The 20,228-nt window shown below is 43.6% G+C and overlaps 1 protein-coding gene across 1 annotated transcript in view; it reads right to left on the bottom strand.

Moving 5' to 3' along the window:
* CFAP95 (cilia and flagella associated protein 95) overlaps positions 1-17,079 on the bottom strand; it is a 208,550-nt gene extending 191,471 nt beyond the window's left edge. The window contains exon 1 of the mRNA XM_086963071.1: positions 16,740-17,079. Within this exon, the coding sequence (XP_086819197.1) occupies positions 16,740-16,858 (119 nt within the window). The 5' untranslated portion in view covers positions 16,859-17,079. The remainder of the gene's footprint in view (positions 1-16,739) is intronic.
* Positions 17,080-20,228: the final 3,149 nt, after the last annotated feature.

Below are 20,228 nucleotides of genomic sequence, written 5' to 3'. Positions count from 1 at the left end.
TCCTTTATTACACCTTGCTGCTCGAAGCTGCAGTTACCCAGGTTTGAGCTTACGGTCTACATAAGCGCCTGAATGGACCCATAAGTGTTTTGGTGAGTATATTGCATGATAGGCACCACAACTATATCATGTAATACACCCAAATCCTCACAGTTGAAGTTTTCTGCTTCATCTATTTGATGCATAAAATTTAGATTTTTGACAGCCTGGTGGGCAGAAAATCTGGATTTTATTAAGGACACGGAGGCTAAGATTCTGCAAATCTCCTTTATTGCCACAGCTCAGCAGTCACAATGAAGAGAATATAGAACTCAAACAACATTCCAATACAGTAAATAGGGCATGAGCACACATCCATCTTCCTTCTTTGTTGCTGCTGCTCAACAAGATAAGTACCCTCATTACATTCGTGTTATACAGTTTATTTCTCCACCTGTTTGTACTCTCACATAACTGGGTCCTATTGATCCTACTGTGTGATATCTCCTCTCTAAAAAAGATTTTTCCTGTGTGTGTATTTCATCTTATTAAAAAAATATATGTACTTTACTATTCTTTCAACTTTCCATGCTGGGACTTTATCTCTCTTACGAGGCGCTCATTAATCCTGCAGACGCATAATTCTTTCTTTTACTATTCATGAACTAGACACACGCGTACTTTGAAAGACGCGATCTCTTACCGTTTCCTGGCCGTGCTGTGAGCGCGAGCCACGCCTGCAGCCTAACGCGTCTATTTCATCAGCACTGTGAGCGCTAGCCAAGCCTGCAGCCTAACACGACTATTTCTTCACTGTTTTTTCCCTTCTCTGCCCGCAACCTTCACGGTCATGTCGTTCTGTTTCCTTCGGCGACCGCGGCCTTAACACTTCCCCGCTCCTCTTATTATGTCTTTCTCCCCCACCGCGGTGCGCTTTTCTATCGCGGGGGAGATGGCTTAAAGAAAAGGCCATAAGGAGCAACCACGCACGCAGAGGATGTGCGCGGTTGACTAATCAACAGCAGACAACACTTGGCAGTTGCTGCTGTTGATTCAACACGACGCGACCGGGTTTTCCTCGAGCATAAAACCAGTATATTAACTCATTCCCGCCTTCTTTTTTCTATGGCCACAAACCAAATTTAACCCCTTCCATCTACCTTATTTTTTATACTGATTAATCATAAATCAAACCAAAAAGAAAGTGTTGCCTACCTAATCCTTTGATCCCTTATTTAAAGAAAATGAAAAAAGGGGGGTTTAATATGGACTTGAGGTAGATTATTTCTTAGTTAATTACTGATTTATATTCCCCTACAATGTTTCTTAACCCAGACTCCAACCCTGAAGGTAAACTAGAATCAATGGTCTCTAAGGCCATGGACAAAGCTATGGACTCTTTTAACGAGGCAATCAATAAAAAATGTGAAATGCTGATTCCCCTCAGATGGCCCTGCTATTCCAGGCTTCCTCGTTCTTGAGCTACCAAGTTAGTTACATCTTGGAGACCAGATCTAGGCAAATCAATTGTGAGTAGGAGAGATCGGTCTTGAGAGCTTTCGCTTTCAGTCTCTGAAGATCCCTGTAATGTAGAGGTCCAGGAAAAATTGCCTGGATGGTCGAAGAAAGAAGACCCAGTATTCTTGCCTAAAATTTCTAGGGACAAACTTCCATTGATAGCATCTTTCTGAGTTCTCTCCGAAGTTTCTTCATCTTTTCTCTCAGTAATCTCAATTCTGCATTCAGAGTGTTGACCATTAAACCCAGAAATTGCATTTCCTGGCTTGGTATTATACAAGATTTCTTTGTGTTCATCACAAAGCCTAAATGTTGAAGTAGGCGGATAGTAAGGTCTGTGTGACCAGCTACCGTTGATTTGGACTGACCCATTATAACTATATAGTCCAGAAAATAATTAACCTTATGCCCCTTTCCCTTAGCCATGCTACCACCGTAAGTAAAACCTTGGTGAAACACCAAGGGGCTGATGAAAGGCAGAAGGGGAGGGTGCAAAATTCTCAAAGTTTTCCTTCTCACGTGAAGTGGAGGAATTTCCTGTGTGGTTGCCAAATCGGGATGGACAGGTAGGCACACCCTTTAAATCTAGACGAGTTAACCAATCTCCATTTCTCAAAATCTCCCATAGGAGGTGTATTCCCTCCATTCTGAAGTGGTGGTATGTTACCCATTTGTTTAAGTTTTCAGATTTATGACAGGTCTCTGTCCTTTGTCTTTCTTTTCTACCAAGAATATGTTGCTTACAAAGCCTCTTTGCAAGCTCTCTTTTGTTGCACCTTTGGCTAACATTTCTTTCACTTCCTGGGAGACTAATTTTCTTTGTTCCTGAGAAAAGGTTATTTCTCGAGGTTTTTTAGTTTGGACGGGGGTATCTATAAACTCTATTTTGTAACCCTTGACTGTATCTAGAATCCATGGGTCTTGAGTTATCATAGTCCAATTCCCAATCTAAAGGGACTTTCAAGATTCTTACCTGTGGAGAAACCTCTGTTTCTTCTCTCTCCTCGGAATGGTCTTGTACAGTTTCTCTGCCTTTGCGGGAAGAAAGATTGGTTTCCATAAAAGGATGTCTGTTCGAATTTAGAGGCTCGTCCCACATAGGGTCTTGAGGATGATTGTCCGCAGCCGGGGAAACGACCCTGCATTCGCCCGGCCTTTGCAAAAATGTTGTATTGAAAAATACTTTCTTTATGTTGCGTTGCGACTTCTAGATAGAGCTAAATGCCCCGACATATTCAGCCATATCTCAAATAAAGTCCTCTCCAAAGAGGAATCATTGAGAAGAAGGGCATCCATCTTTAGTGGCTAGTTTAATTCGTTTTGGGTCAATTTTTAGGAGAATTCCTTTTTTCCGTTCATTAGAAATAGCAGTATTAGCGTTGCCAATCAGGCAGATGGTCATCTGGAACCATTGGCGTAACTCTTTCAGATCAACAAGTGTGCCACCAACGTAGGCATTTTCTGCTAGTTCAAAAATGTCGGTTAATGGGCCAATTGTGTCCAAGAGGCGATCTTGACAGGATCTTAGGCTTTTGTCAATCCCTTTACTAGAGTCTTTGGCACCCTTGGCTATAAAGGCCACAACCTCAGGGTCAAGTTCAGGGGTCATAGTGATTTTATCAGGAAGGGATGGGCGCGGGCACTCAGATCTCAGTCTTCAACTGACTTCCTTAGGGATTTCTCTTCTCAGCCAGAACCTGATATAGTCATGTCATCACTAGGCACTTTTGAGGGGCTTAACACGGCGGTGCCTAGTACGAGTAACAGTGACTGGGACAAACTGGAGGAATTGAAGAGAACCCAGATCAAGACTGCGCTCCATGGCCTACTCATGTCTGAGTATCTAAGAGTAAATACAGCACCACCAGGCTTGGTGGTCCATAACGAACCGTTCATTTTCCTTGAGGATAAAACTTTCAGAATCGACTGGTCCCAGATCTCGTGGCGATGCACCAGGGATTGGATTGTACTAATTATAAAAACAGCCAGCAGACTAGCATCTGATTTAAAAATTGAAATTCAAGCCATTGAAGTTCGACTGAAGAACTGCGAGTCCCCTGCCGCACTCAAAAAACACTTGGAAGAATTGAATAAAACACTCAATGATTTCGAAACATCCTTGAAACTGAGCAAGTACGAGAAATTCAAGAAGGATACATCTAGATGGATACAAGAGAAGGTCTATCCCTACATCAAGGATGATTACCGTTCCACTACAACCAACACCACTGATGATGACTCCTCAGACAGCGGTTCCACCGGCTCAAACTCAGGCAGAGGACGAGGATACCAAGGCACTCGCCAGAACTATCGACGATCACACTACCAGGGAGTAAGAGGTTGGAACAACCATCCGCCGCCAATGATGTACCCACACCAGCAATACGGGCCCCCACCATTTCAACACCCACAAGGACCATACCCACCATGGTCCTATCAACAACAAGACTATGGCTATTACAATCAGAATCCTTTTTTAGAGGTGCGCCATGTTGGCAACAGGGGGCGCATCCGGAGGGGAACGACCGTACACTGGACCGAAGGAGAAGAAGATCCTCCGAGAGTGGCAACAAGGAGCATGACAGGGGTATCCAAGAACAGGAAGTAAGCCTCGTTGTAAACCTGACCGATTCAACCCTGACAGAAGCTCAGATGAGAGTTTTGGAAAAAGGCCTGGGGTATGTCCCAACAGCCAACATGGACAAATTCCTTCTCTATAAGGAAATCCAAGAGTTCATACGACGTTTGAAGATACAGGTTTTCTTCAAGGACAAAGAAAAAATAACGGATTTGGGAGACACAGGTCTCCGCTCCAAGTCTAATGTCACACCTTTGGACAGTACCCTACCTGTGGAACTCCTTACTTTTGAGAAGGCGGTTATGAAAGACATCAAGGATATGGACCCAAAGGAAAAGAAGGTTTTCCAAAACATCACCAAGGATGAACGAGAAGCCTTACATGAACTGAGCAACAACCCCGACTTGATAATAAAACCAGCGGACAAAGGAGAAGCGACGGTCATACAGAGCAAATTACAATACAATAATGAATGCGTGAGATTGCTTCAGGACCAACGAAACTATGAAATACTCAGGAATGATCCAACCGAGAGGATCCAAGTAAAAATCAACACCATGGTGGAAGAAGCACTGGCCCACAGCTGGATAACAAAGAAGGAAGGTGATTTTCTGTGTCAAAAAAACCCAAGGACACCATACCTATATACGTTACCCAAGATACACAAACGAATGGATAACCCTCCAGGATGACCGATTGTGTCTGGCATCGGTTCAGTGTTGGAACCGATCTCAAAATTTGCAGACGTTTTCTTACGCCCGATGGTGCAACGCACTAGTACATACCTGAGGGATACTAAGGATGTACTGAATTTGCTGGAAGACCTCCCCTTTGATCCAAATTGCCAACTAATGATCAGTTGTGATGTAGAGAGTCTCTATACGAGTCTCCCCCACAATGAGACGCTCAGTATCATTGAAGACGTCCTATTTGATGACGACTGGGAATACCAGACACCTAGGAACATTGTGATGGAGTGCTGCTCCCTCGCTTTAAAGGAGAATTTCTTCGAATATGACGGGACTCTGTACTTACAAAAACATGAGACCAGCATGGGGAGCACATTTGCTCCCGGCATAGCTGGTCTTTACGTACACAATTTGGAAACCAGGAGGATCCTACACCCCAATGACCCATTCAGACAAAGGATAAAAGTTTGGAAGAGATACATCGACGATATTCTGATCATTTGGGATGGGGATGAGGATACATGACAACAATTCCTGACATGGCTGAACTTTCAAGACAAATTTCTCAAGTTCACCAGCACGGTCTCCAGAACCAGTCTGGCGTTCCTTGACCTGAACATCTTCCCAAGAGATGGAAGGCTAATGACGACTACACATTTCAAAAGTACAGCCAGGAACTGCCTCCTCTTGTACCAGAGTTTCCACCCCAAACATCTCCGAGATAACCTGCCCTACGGATAATTCCTCCGTCTAAGACGGAATTGCACGGAAATTGAGAGTTTCAAGGTCCAATCATAGGATCTGAAGAAGAAACTAGCAGTCCGCCAATATCCAGAAAGAATAATAAATCAGGCATGTAAGAGGGCACGGAACAATTACAGGGAGAGCCTCCTGGAAGAAAAGACACCCAAAGAAGAGGAACAGAGACCCATATGCATTACCACATTCAACACCTGCTCAGACAGGGTTTCGAAAGTCATCAACAAACATTGGAGTATTCTAAACAGTGGGGGACTCCAGTTACCTAAACCTATGTTCTCCCACAGGAGGGGGAGGAGCATACGGGACATCCTTGTACACACTAGACCAAAGACCATCAACAATAACCAAGGACGGGACACTAACTTTGTGAAAGGCCACCATCCATGTGGTCAATGTAAAGTATGTTGCCTGACAAAGAAGACCAACAACCTGGTTTTTAGAAATGGATCAACCTGGGAACAGCGAAACTTTACAACGTGCAACAGTTGCAACGTAGTGTACCTCATCACGTGCCCCTGCCGCCTCGAATATGTGGGAATGACGAGCAGGGCAATCAAGACCAGGATAGGGGAACACAAGAGCACAATCAGATGCCAAAGAGCTAGTACTAAGCTGACCGCTCACTTTTTGGAGAAAGGACATAAGCCTGATGATATCTCATGGACAGTGATAGAGCAGGTATCCAGGGAACATATGCTCTTGGAGAAAGAACAAAGGTGGGTGTTCCGCTTGGACACTAACAACTACGGCCTTAATGATGATATTCCATGGGGCCAACTCTGACATTTGGAACGGCCATTCATCACATTAATGATTGCGCCATACACCCATCGCATGGCATGCCACAGCAACAGTAATCATGATGACACGAGAACAATGAGACCTTGAGATCTTAAACCATTAGGCTATCCGTATGATAGTTTCAGCAGACAGAATAAAACAATAAGAACATGGGCTAATGTGAGACTTAGCATAATATTGAAGAACATAGTGCAACATGTCTTGTGGAAGGACCCACGAATAGCTCCCAAGTTCTCATAAAGACAATGCATAGACTCTGACCACGCTGGGAATATGGTTCATACATTCAATATGACACTTTTCACTTTTAAGAAAGTTCGAGCCCGCCTATCACATTCAGGGAGCCTCCTGGCAAGCTAACTAAAATAAAAATAAAATAAAAATCGCTTCCAAATTAATTTAATATGTTGCGGCATGAATGAGATTTATTTAGAAAGTACTGCGCAGATTTTCCAAAAAACGCGATCAAGAGAAGAAAAGATAGACGACAGACTACAGACCAGCAGTGTCCCGATGGGCGCCGCCATTTTGGGTCAGCTCTCTAGTCTTTTTTTCAAAGGCAATCATGACTAGGCTTTTCTTCCGGTATAAGAACACAAGCCGAGGCAGGACTCCGGTCACATCCACGGAGCTGCTGAAGAGTATGGAATAAAGCCAGATTAGGCATGCGGTCACGTAAGTCTAGGGTGATTAAAGAAAAACAGGAGTTCTTTGCGAACCTCACTACCTCTCTGTCTTCGGCTAGAGAACTCTTTAAAATCGTCGATTCTCTTTGTTCTCGCCAAATGCCTGATCCGGTTGTGAGCTCGCAAGAGCTGTGCAATAATATCTCCGACTTTTTCCACAAAAAGATCGAGGATATCTATTTTGCCCTGGAGATACAGAGGAACACTTTGGGGGACTCTTCTGCCCAAACCCTAGCCAACCTTGAAGCCTGGTCCAGTGATCCGGCACGGACCTTCTCTCAGTTTCCCCCACTCTCTCTCTCTCGAGGGGCTAGATCTCCTGTTGGAGCCGACAAAATCAGCCTCACCTTTGGATCCATGTCCCCTGAAGACTCTGAAGGATTGTAGGCATACGCTTTTGCCGCCCCTGCTGGAAGTGATGAACGGCGCATGGCCCAAGGCATATTTCCCTTGGTGTGGAAAAAGGCTATAGTGAAGCCCCTCCTGAAGAAACCCACCCTGGACCCAGAACAGCTCAAGAATTTCAGGCATATATCCCTGTTGCCAGCCCCTGCAAAAATGCTCGAGTCGCACCTGAATGCACATCTATCTACCTTTATTGATTCCTCTGGCTTCTTGGATAGTTCCCAGCATGGTTTCAGAAAGGCCCATAGCATGGAATCTGCCCTGACTATGGTTGTGAATAATATCAGGATGAAGGTTGACTCGGGCCAAACCACTGTGTTGGTATTGCTTGACCTCACAGCAGCGTTTGATACCCTGTCTCCCTCTACGTTAACATCTCGTCTGAGGGAGGCGGGGATTACAGGGTCGGCCCTGAGCCTTTTGCACTCTTTCTTACATCTGAGAGAGCAGAGGGTCATGCTTGGAGAGTTCCTCTCCCCTGCCAAATCCCTGCAGTATGGGGTGCCACAAAGGTCAGCCTTGAGCCCGACCCTATTCAACATTTATGTGGCTCCCCTGGCCAGGTTAGTAAAATCGCAGGGAATGGAAGTCATCTCATACGCCGATGACACGCAAATCATGGTGTCTCTGGCCCACTCAGTCACCACTTCCGCCGTCAACTTTAGGACCTGTATGCAGATGGTCTCGGAGTGGATGATTCAGAATTCCCTAAGGTTGAACGGTGATAAAACCGAGATCCTGGTCTTTGGCAAGGACCAGGATATTTGGTCGAGTGAGTGGTGGCCTCCATCCTTGGGAAAGTGCCCATCTCCTTCCCAATCGGCCAAAAATCTCGGCGTTCTGTTTGATACCTCCCTGTCCATGACCTTACAGGTCAATCGAACAGTGGCCACGTGCTGGGGAGTAATTAAGATCCTGAAAAAAATCGTGCATTATCTTTCTCCCCAAGCTCGTAACCAGATAGTGGTCGCGTTAGTGGGTTCCAGGTTGGATTACTGCAATGTTCTTTATGCAGGTGTCAACAAGGGACTCACACAGCGCCTTCAGGTTGTCCAGAATGCTGCTGCGCGCTTTGTTTTAGCCCTACCCAATGTATCTTCTACCACGACAGCTAGGAAAAGCCTCCACTGGCTTTCAATACAACAAAGGATCTCTTTTAAGATCCTGTGCTTGACTTTTAGGGCTCTTTCGGATGATTCCTCAAGTCCTCTGGGCTCTTTGTTAACTCATCACATACCCTGTAGGACCCTTAGATCATCAGATCTTGATCTGCTGGTGGTCCCCAGAATTAAGAAAGTTCGCTGGGGCAGCAGAGCATTCTCTAGTGTGGCTCCGAGACTATGGAACTCTCTCCCACTAGAGATTAAAGCCCAACCATCTCTGTTGCTTTTTAAAAAGGCGCTTAAAACTTGGTTGTTCATCAAGGCCTACTTGTAATATTCGCATTCTACTCCTGCTAGATCTTTGGTTAGGCGTCTTGATGCCCTTGGGGCTGAGTTGCGCGATACAAATGTATATAATAATAAGTGAGACCCTGACCATGGGTCTTTAAAAACTTGGTCTTGTGATAGCGGAGGGGTGCGTCTCTGACAGTGAAATTCTGCCGCCCAAAAACAGCGTGAGTGACTGTGTTTTAAACTTTCCTCCATAGTAACCAGTCAACTAATCACCCTAAGACGCAGGCTCATGAGGCCCTATCACCACACTTCAAATGTATGTATCAATTGTAGCATGCTTGCACATTTGGAGGCATTTGCCATCATTTGCTGTCGTTCGTTTTCACGATCATTATTTCAACCATCATGTTTGACTATGACACATTTGGGAGCTTAATAGGTTGATGTCTGGGAGGCATTAAGCCATCATTTGCCGTTTTATTCGCGAATAATACATCAACCGGCATGTGTGATAATGACCCATTTATCAGTATGATGAGGGGATGTTTTTGATGTCACACTGCTAGTGAGACGTTTTTTCTTGACTAGACACTTGTCCTTGAACTGCAAGGAGGCCCACACCTTTGCTTGTTTAAAAACCCACCACCAGATGGGTCGTTTTGGATTGTGAATATGTGTTTGTGTTTGAAGTGTGTATCACGCTTTGTTGAAGTTTTCCAAGGGTCCGTACCCTTTGGCCACGATGGCGAATGGCAGTCCATCGGGTCATATACATAATTAATGTTGAGAATACTTTGGGAAACTAAGCCACATTGTGACTCACGCAACAATGAGCCATGTATGAATTGTGCTTTACATATTGTAATTCTACAACCATGTACCCTTTTTCTCTTTTTCTTTCCACAGAGACCATATTAGGTCATTTTTTATGATAATGCCTCACTAAGGGCCAACTCAAGCCCCGAGGCTAAACCTAGCAGCCGATTTTTGCTGTTAAGTTTTAGGACCATAAGCATTTAACATTTAGTTTACAATTTAGTTTTTTGTAGGGATCAACAGAGGTCCTGATGAGTAGGCAGGAGGGGTCTGCCTATGAAACATGTCATGTCGACAAAGTAGACCACACTTGTAATTCTACTTACTAACCCGCTTTTTAATGTTCCCAGCTTGCGAAGCCATTAAAGTTAACTTTTTCGACTAGCCAGGGAATTTTTACCCTTTTTTTACACTACCATTCACGTAAATAGGTCCCTACACTCCCCAACACATATCACTATCCTCATCACATCACATAGCCTATTGTCAAAAATATAAGTGCTCCCGCGTCACTCGTAGGTCGAAGCACGCCCCGCCCCGTAGAGGGACAGGAAGACCCCAATGATGGGAGAATGACACTATGGGATTCATAGTGTGTGAGGGGTATTTTAAAAACACACAGTGCCCTCATTCTGCCACTCGCAGAGAGGCCTGATTTTCAAATTGCAGTGTATCCACGAGTTTAGAGAATATACAAAATCATATAAAATTAGTCACCACTCACATTGATAGAATCCCATTGTTAACAAGTCTAGTTCAGGAGGGTGATTCTATCATCTCCTCTACACTTCCCCAATTGATTGTTTGGTCGAACATATTCTCCCAGAAGGGGTCAGTAAAGCCCATTCCTGATCCTGAGGCCTTACTTGCCTCTTCAGGGCTTCCCAATGCATTGTCTCCAAGATTCTCAATGTCTGAATCAAAGTTTGATGAGCAGGAAAGATCAATTTCTGCTTCATCGTTCTCATCACTGTCAATGTGAATGGTGGGTTCAGAGTTTGTCTGCCGCCCTTCTGTGATGCCCGAGGCATCGATCTCGTCACCCCCTAAGAAGCGTGAACCATATTTCCCACTTTTTTTTAGACTTCTTAGTCGCATCTGCGTGAAGTTCTGTTGCAGCTTTTTTTGGGGGGGTCTTACCTGCCCCTTCTTTTGCACCCAAAGAATTCGCAGTACTGTAGACGGCCATGCCCTTGTCAGCATTTCAAACTTTTTATTGATTGTCTTGTTAAAAGAGTCCATAGCTTTGGCCTTAGAGACCATTGATTCAAGCTTACCTTCAAGGTTGGAGTCTGGGTTAAGAGACATTGTGGGGGAATAGAAATCAGTATGGAAATCAAATAAGAAATAATCTACCTTATCTCTATATTAATCCTTTTTTTTAAATAAGGTGTCAAAAGAATTAGGAAGATAGCACTTATCTTTTTTTTGTTTGATTAAAACAGTATAAACTAGGTGGGAAGGGTTACATTTTTGGTTTGTGGACGAGAGAAAACGAAGGTGGGAAGGTGTTAATGTATTCGTTTTAAGCTAGAGGAGAAGGATTTGATGGGAGGATAATTTTTTGAACCAGGAGGAAAATGTAAATTAACAAGAAGAAAAGTATCCATATCAAGTCTCACATCACCATTCCAATAAAACGATATACATTGTACTAAATTCGAAGTTTGAAATAAGGTTTTATATGATCTAGATTATCCTGTATTCAGCAATATTGCAAGCCTTCACTCGCATGGCTTTTCCTGAATTTGTTTGCTAGACAACTAATTACACAGAAATGGTCAAATTCCAAAGTCCCTGTGCACTAAGTCTCCTGAATGCAGATGATATCTGCAATCAATGATTTAAAAGAACAAAGTTCTGGAGACTTGGAGGTACAACCAGCCAAATTCCAGGAAAGGACTTGGATTACCCTTTACTAAATCTGGTGTTTATTCTTATGTGAACTTGATTGTTTGGTGTTGAGTTCCCCATGTAACTATCTCAATTTGGATACTTCATCTTCAGAAATCCCAGGGGAATTCATGTGTTGCCCTAGAAATGTATCAGATCTACTTCCTCACCCTACCGAGGTGAGTTAATTTTCCATTATGTTCCAGTTCTTCAAAAGGGACACCACACGTCTGAAGAGATGCAGTATCAACTTTGCCACTGTTTGCCAAAGAACGTATCAAATGCCATGCTAAAAAGTGAGGGATTTCATATGTGCCTCTACTAAAGAAAAAGATCACTATTTTCCAGTATCAGGATAACAATGACCTTTGAATTGAAAGTGACTCATGATCTCTTCTCAGAAAGAGTACAATAATTGCACTAATGAGATATTTTTACTCCTCAAAATGCTCATTGGTTAAATTTCTGATATACAGTTTAATAAATGAGAACAATTCAGACAAGAAGTGTATAATAAAATTGTGAGTCAGAACTTTCATTTCCCTTTCACAAGGAATTTGTTCACAGGATAGCCAATGATCTAAACTAGGGATCCAGAGTGGAATGTAGAAAAACGATTTCAGTTACAGGAATAGTTGGCTGAGGCATATGCTTTTGTATAGAATCATGCCCTCCATTGTCCTACTTTGCATCATGGAAGATTAAATCTTTGAGTGGAATTGGATGATAAGTACATGAAAGAGCTAATATATCGAAAGTAGACTCTGAAGTATGTTCTTGCAAAATAACTTTGGAAGCAAATCTTATTTTCCTTGCTTTTTTTTTTGCCCATCGACATATCCTCTTTAGTCTCCCTTTTCTATCATTTCTTGAGACTGTTGGATTGATCATTGGATTTAGGTTGCTCTAACTTTTTCTTTTTATTAATAACTGAAAAACAGTCATGAGGAGTAGCGGATATAAGATTAGTGTTCCCATTACATGGCAATTTAGGAACTATAAATAGGTCCTTTAAAAAGAACAGCTCTATCTCAGAAACACTTGTGTCTTTCTTGCCACCAGTGACAGAGACCTTTGACCAAGTTCAGGCAAAGTGAATGCCAACCTCTGCAGACTCTCTTGAACATACTCCGCCTTTATTTTCTCCAAACATAACCTCTGTGTGTGTTTGATGGTATTTTTTTTAATATTACAGTCAACATACCAAGAATATGATCCAAATTGGCTGTTGTTTTTTCAAGCAGATTCAAAAGAGGAAGATAAGATTCATTCCAGATAATGACGTGATTCTGAATATTGTACATAGTCAGCAGGTAAGTGAAAAGAAGCATTCAAATTAAGTTTTGACAATCTTGATGTATTGGAAACAGGAGATAAGACATAGGTATTTTCTTTGTAAGATTATGGCTGTGTAAGAGGGATCGCTGGATTGTTATTTAGTTTAGTGTGGACTAATTTACTGAGGTAATGTCTAGTAATGTGTAATCCCTCATAGGAAGCTCCGATGGACCCTTTACAGTGAAACATCTTGATCCCCACTGGAGCTGTTGAGGAGTTAGTCGACTGAACAATTTGCTTCCAGTGCTTTGGTACTTTCCACTACTGGAACATCACCACCCTCAGTTGATTTTAAAAAGTAGGCTGGTGTAGTGGCTAACCCCTTCGGCAAGCCTGTATTCTTTAACCACATGCGCGCTGCTCTTATTCTGCTTGTATGCTGACTTTTTAAAAAACCCATTGTTCATGACGAGCTGGGCTCGTCATCAGTGTTTGAGGAGGCTACACCATGACGAGCCCAGCTCGTCATCAGCCTCGAAGGGGTTAATCGATTAAATCTTGTTTTTTTACATATTCTGACTAAGTTTAAATTCCCAGATCTAAATTTTGTGGCTTTCATTTTTGAGAAATCAGGTAAATAATGACTGCATGTATATGAATACTAATATTGCTTTTGTTTTTATTTTTAAATAAACTCCCACACACAATGGTGTCCTTCCTTTCCGCACTCACTCATTTTATCCTTACCTGCAACCTATCTCCCACTGATTGCACATAAATCCACAGGTTCGACTCTATCCAGCCTCCACAATTCAAATTTCCAGTCCTCATCACTTAATTGCCAAATATCTCAACCCAAAAAACTTAAATAAATTCCACACTTAGACAGCACTTGTTTCGACCAATTCAACAACATTCTTAAGTTAGCCTTTAGACCCTAATATTCCCTTCACACATTGGGCACCTTCTGCCACTCACTGGAAGACCACCAGATAATGTTTTTATTCCTTGCTTCAACAGCACCCACTATTGCAGATAGGAACCCAAGACTACTAGTGAACTCTAGTATGCAACTAGTGTCCTTTACACCCACTGCCACTGAGGCTATGTTCCAGCTGCTGAATATTAGGAAAACGTGGAATAACTTCCCTTTCCAAACAGCTAAATCCCACATAAATATGCTGGTCATGATTAAATTGGATTATTGGATTCCCGTTAGGCACGTAACCCAAGACAGGATTATCAACTTTGTTATCCAGTCACCATTTCATTTGTCCAGACAATCACAGTCACTTTTACCCTAAATCAGGAACAGTGCAAAAATGTCACACACCATATTGTTCCCATGTATTTCCAAACCTTCATCCTTGGTCGTCTTCTAAGAAAAACCCTTTCTCACTGAGTTCAAGACTTCATTTCCCACCCACTTTGTTAAAAGAGACCAAACTGCTGTGACTGGTAGACACTGGGAGCTTTCTGTTGCACGGCTGTACCATATCAAGTTTAGAATGACCTGTCATTCTTAGGGTGGTCTTCACCCGTTTGCCTGCTTAGCTCCTCTTTTTGCTGGCCTTAGGACTCTGAGCACTTTACCATTGCTGACCAGTGCAAAATTGCATGTGTTTCTCCCCTAAACATGGTGAAATTGGAGTGTACATGATTGCCATATTTAATTTACATGTAGGTCCCTTGTACAGTGGAATACCATATACCCAGGGCTTGTAAATTAAATGCTACTAGTGGGCCTGCAGCATTGACTGTGCCATTTCAGTCCCTGTGTGTTCAGTTTACTGTCACTTCGCATTTAAAACGACTTGCCGAGCATTTAAACACCCTTTTAATACACATAAGTCACTCCTAAGGTAGGCCCTAGGTAGCCGGACGGGCAGGGTGCTGTGTAAATAAAAGGTAGGACATGTACTTTTATGTTTTACATGTCCTGGTAGTGACAAACAGCTAAATCCATTTTTTCACTAATGTGAGGCCTACTCCTCTCATAGGCTAGCATTGGGAATTCCTTAATACACTTTTAAGATGGACTTCTTGATTAGAAAGGTGTAGCTGCATCATGTTTCTATCTTTGGAATGGTAATGATAAATCATCTTTAATGGTAAAGCTGGATTTAACATTACTATTTTAGAAATGCCCCTTTTAGACTTTGGGAATTTCTCTGCTCTAACTGGTCTGTGTGCTTTGCGGCCTGTCTCCAATACACGTCTGTTGTGGGTGACAGCCACACTTTGTGCACTCCCTCTAGACAGCCACAAACACAGGAAGGGTGAGTGTGAGAGAACTCATCTGCATTCATCTGCATCCTGATAGCTCTTCCTGGGCAGGAATAGAGGGAGGAAGCTGACACACCTAAATAGGCAGAGTCCTGATTAGCCGCTACTGATAGTCTGGGCTTGGAAAAAAGGGGGGACCTGTGCTCTTCAAGGGCCTGCTTTAAAGTCACCACCACTTCAAAGGCACAGCTAGGTATTAGTACTGGGGCCCTGATCCTACCAAGGCAGTACACTACTGGAGCTATGAAGAACTCTGCCAGGAGTAAAGACTGCTGTGCTACAATGAGTGCCCATCTTTTTGACTGTGGCTCTGGAAGAACTGATGTTCTGCTTTACTGTGCTGCTCTGCTGCCTGCTGATCTCTGCCCTGCTGATGACTAGGACTGGAACCATTTTACTTGAACACAGAGTGGCTACAATGGCTTGCTAGCTTCCCCCCTGTTCTGAAGTCTCAAGGCCATCAAAGACTTCCTTCAACTCTGCAACAGCACCTGGACTCTGTAATCTGTGAGTCCTGCCCTGCCAAGTGGTGAAAATCCAGTCCGTGGCCCTTGAAAGGTGATTTCAACCGTTCAGAACCATCAAAATCACTGCAGTGAGGACTTTGCACCAATTGGAACTGACACCTTGCCCTTTGATGCTATCGTAGGAGCCGATCAATGGCACCGCTGCGACAGTCTACATGGCACGACAGGGGTTCAACGATAAAACCTTCGTAACTTCCTGGGATCGGAACCAACGCATCGAGCCTTCAACATCAATACTTGCTCTATCCAAGGTACTTATTGAGCGGTACCTGTGAGAGTCCTGTAGCTGCCTGCCCTCCATTGTGGTCGGCCTGAACTTTGAATCCACCCCGGTCCAAGTGACCTCAAATAACCCCAAGCACTATTTGCTTCTGAGCACTATTTTTTTATTTGTTCTTTAAAATTCTGAACTCTGGTTCTACTTAGTGGATTTTTGTCGTGTTGGTCTTGTTTTACTTATAAAAATATAATCTCTGTAACCAATGCAGCTCAGCTTCTAGTGCATGGTACCAGTAATCTTTATGCTTTAATTTGGGTATTCTCAAGTCGAAAAATGTGTTCACTGAGAAGTATTTTATAACTCATTATATGTTATTATGTTTAAAACATTAAAAGTCTGATTATGCCAGGTGAAGCGGAATCACCTAACGGAATTCTACTCCTTCTGATCCTGATTAGTTAGGTTTCCTCACAACCAGGTTTTCCAGGTGTGGGAGAACCGTAGGCGATTTTCCCAGCGGATAAAACCATCTGAAAAAATCATATGAGACTTTGGGTGCAGCAGCAGCCAAGTCTCATTCCTGTTTGTTGTTTCTGATAAGGCGAGCTAAAAAAATACTTTACTCTTACACAGTACTGGTGCAAACTTTCTGCACAGCAGTGGTAAAATTACATCTAAAATAGCCCAGTACTGTATAACTTATAGTCAGGAACGAAAAGGTTATTATTTCCTAAAAAGGGCCACTGGCCACGTTCAGAGATGTTTATTGCAGCAAGAATTGTATCCTGAATATTTATTAAAAGAACACATAACTGTAAAAAGAAAAATGGATTATGTTACCCAAATAAATTGCCTGTTCTTTTATAAACACATTGTGAAAATGGGAATCCCTCGATATACTTACCAATTGTAGACCAGGGTAGCTTTCCCATAATCCAAATGGTTTGAACGCAGGGTCAGGGATCCCTTGACCTCTTGGATGCGAGCCCTGGTAAAGTACCCGAACTCCCCTTCCTCTTCCATCGTTTCTACCTCTGCCACTTGTTCTTAGCACTCCTTCTATTCCGCAAACCACCTTGTGCTCCTCCGCACTCGCCAAATAGTGCCAGTTCGTTCCTAGCCCGGTTGTAACCGCGAAACAAGAGACAGCATCGCTGCTAGCGCGCTACAGGGAGGACAAGCTTCTCCTAAAATTGAAATGAATATTGTTGTCTTCTTGAGTGACTTCCTGACCTGGCGAGAGCAGCCTGTCGCTGAAACGCGTTACTGTTAAGGTATCAGTTGCCCCTGGCAACCAGGACGCTGAACCCATTGAAGATCGACACCAGCTGACAGGGAGCAGAGGTGGATGTGAGAGGGAAGGGAACAGACGGTAATTCTTAGGCTAGAGGAGGAGCGCTATGCTTACGGCCGCAGGCAGGGGGGGTACTCGAGGGCTGGGCAGCCGATGCTGCTAATTATCCATGTGCCAACAGCGGTGAAAGGAAGACATGATAGCGTAAGTCGCCTAACTGGAGATTGTGAGCTGAAATGGCAACCTCTAACAAAACATGTCGCAAACTTCGTGAAAACTCTTACCAAAAGATTGTGGTGCAGGTAACTAGAGAGCGATGCGGACTCAGCTGGGAACAAGGAAGCCTGAACTCTACATGATGGAAATTCACATGTTAATAGAGCAGAGCCACCCGACTATGTGCCAACGGAAAAGGGGCAACGCGAACTTTGATTGGGACAGTGAAAGACTAGATAATTTTATTTCAGGACAGGAGTCTCCGATTATGCTAGTCTCATTTCTTTATTTAGAAATGCCCAGCAGCCATGTAAACAAGCACTGGCGTTGCCAATAGGTCTCGCAGTAGGAAAGTTGGAGCTATTGGTTTTGTAAATGACAAAGCTCTTTATGTTTTTAAAATGAAAACAAAAATAAAAGGCATTGTTATTTGCAATTGTAATAGCTCCAACTTTCCTACTGCGAGACCTATTGGCAACGCCAGTGCTTGTTTATTTATGTGTTGGTTTTGAAAATAGCAAAATTAATAGCTTTGTCAGTTACAATGTCAATAGTTTTAACTTTCGCAAATGTGACACCTATAGCATTTGTAATGCAATGTGTGTTGTATTTACGTGACTTAGATGTATTGATATTACAAATAACAATGGCTTTTCATTTTGTAAATAATTAATACTTAAATAAAAGTTATTGTAATTTATAATGGCAATAGCTTAAACGTTTGTAAATAACTTTTGTGAAGATTATGTTCAGTGTATTTTATTGTGACGAAAATCCAAGAACATTGCATTTGCACTTACACACACACACACACACACACACACACACACACACATATAAATGTGGTGGTGGATCTGGGGGATATGGTGGTGGTGGATGTGGTGGTGAATGTGGTGGTGATGGTGGATGTGGTGGTGATGGTGGATGTGGTGGTGATGGTGGTGGATGTGGGGGTGGATGTGGTGGTGGTGGTGGATGTGGTGGTTGTGGAGGTGGTGGCTGTGGTGGTGGTGGATGTGGTGGAGGTGGTGGATGTGGTGGTGGTGAAAGTGGTGGTGGATGTGGTGGTGGTGGATGCGGTGGTGGATGTGGTGGTGGTGGATGCGGTGGTGGTGGTGGTGGATGTGGTGGTGGTGGATGCGGTGGTGGATGTGGTGGTGGTGAATGCGGTGGTGGTGGAAGTGGTGGTGGATGTGTTGGATGTGGTGGTGGATGTGGTGGTGGATGTGGGGGTGGTGGATGTGGTGGTGGTGGATGCGGTGGATGTGGATGTGGTGGATGTGGTGGTGGATGTGGCGGTGGATGTCATGGTAGATGTGGAGGTGATGGTGGATGTGGTGGTGGATGTGGTGGTGATGGTGGATGTGGTGGTGGATGCGGTGGTGGTGGTGGATGCGGAGGTGGTGGTGGATGGGGTGGTGGTGGTGGATGGGGTGGTGGTGGTGGTGGATGGGGTGATGGATGTAGTGGTAGTGGGTGTGGTGGATGTGGTGGTGGTGGGTATGGTGGATGTGGTGGTGGATGTGGCTGTGGATCTGGCTGTGGATGTGGTGGAGGATGTGGTGGTGCATGTGGAGGTGGATTTGGAGGTGGTGGTGGTGGTGGTGGTGGATGTGGTGGTGTTGGTGGATGTGGTGGTGGATGTGGTGGTGGATGCGGTGGATGTGGTGGTGGTGGATGCGGTGGATGTGGGGATGGTGGATGTGGTGGTGGTGGTGGATGCAGTGGTGGTGGTGGATGGGGTGGTGGATGTAGTGGTGGTGGGTGTGGTGGATGTGGTGGTGGGTGTGGCTGTGGATGTGGATGTGGTGGTGGATGTGATGGTGGATGTGGTGGTGGATGTGGTGGTGGATGTGGTGGTGGATGTGGTGTTGGATGTGGTGGTGCATGTGGAGGTGGATTTAGAGGTGATGGTGGATGGATACACACATGGATGGATGCAAATGTGAATGGGTGGGTGAATGGATGCATGGATACGTTTATAGTTGATAGGTGTATACTTGGATGAATATATGGTTGGATGGGTGTGCCTGCATGCGAGGGTGGATGGGTAGAAGTGGCAGCACACGGAGATGGATGAAAGTGTGAATGGGTGGATTTATAGAAACTGGATAATTTCAGATACAATTTATAATAAGAGGCGCTTTGCAGGCAGAGTAGGTAGCATTTGCTATTGCCTCAGAAGACATGGTTGATAAGTAGGTCCATCGCACTAGTGTTAAGATAATTTTGAGCCTTAATATTTTTTAATAGATCGGTTGGGAAAATCATCCATCTATAATACCATGGAACAGTGTAATCATTCTAAAATGGACAGTTCTTTTTCTAAGCTAACAAATCAGCCACTCATTAAAATGCAATTCCTGTACATTTTACATGTCTCCGCAATTCGAAATAGAAAGAAAGCCGGGTGGCAGAAAAAAATGACGTTTTCTAGCCCAGAGTCTGTCTGTAAAGGTGTTAATTCTATAGCCAAAACGTCCGACTACAGTTGCGAATTGCATTAGAAACCTGGTATGAAGAAGCCATCGGAGCAGTTCTCAAACGACCCTCCCAGAAAAAAAAATATATACTTTCGAATTAATTGGTAAACACAACAAGCGTACACATGGCGGAAACAAAGTTATCGAGGTAAAGCTTTGTAAATAAAGGGTGCAGTCTGTAACACTTACCTCGAACGAGAAGTTTAAAACAAAGTAGGGCAACACTGTATCACCCTATCAATGTGCATTTTAGCAACTGAACGCCATATATATACGAATTTTGCATATATAGGTCCGAGTTTAGGCGTACATAAAATGTTGCGTTAAAGATTCAAACTGCATCTTAATCCACTTAAATAAAGTAAGAACCCATAATTAAAAATAAAAGTCACCCAAAAAC

The sequence above is a fragment of the Lissotriton vulgaris genome, chromosome 3_1 (assembly GCF_964263255.1).
Source record: "Lissotriton vulgaris chromosome 3_1, aLisVul1.2, whole genome shotgun sequence".
NCBI lineage: Eukaryota > Metazoa > Chordata > Amphibia > Caudata > Salamandridae > Lissotriton > Lissotriton vulgaris.
Note: the sequence above shows the minus strand (reverse complement) of the source record. Positions and strands in the feature narration are given on the sequence as shown.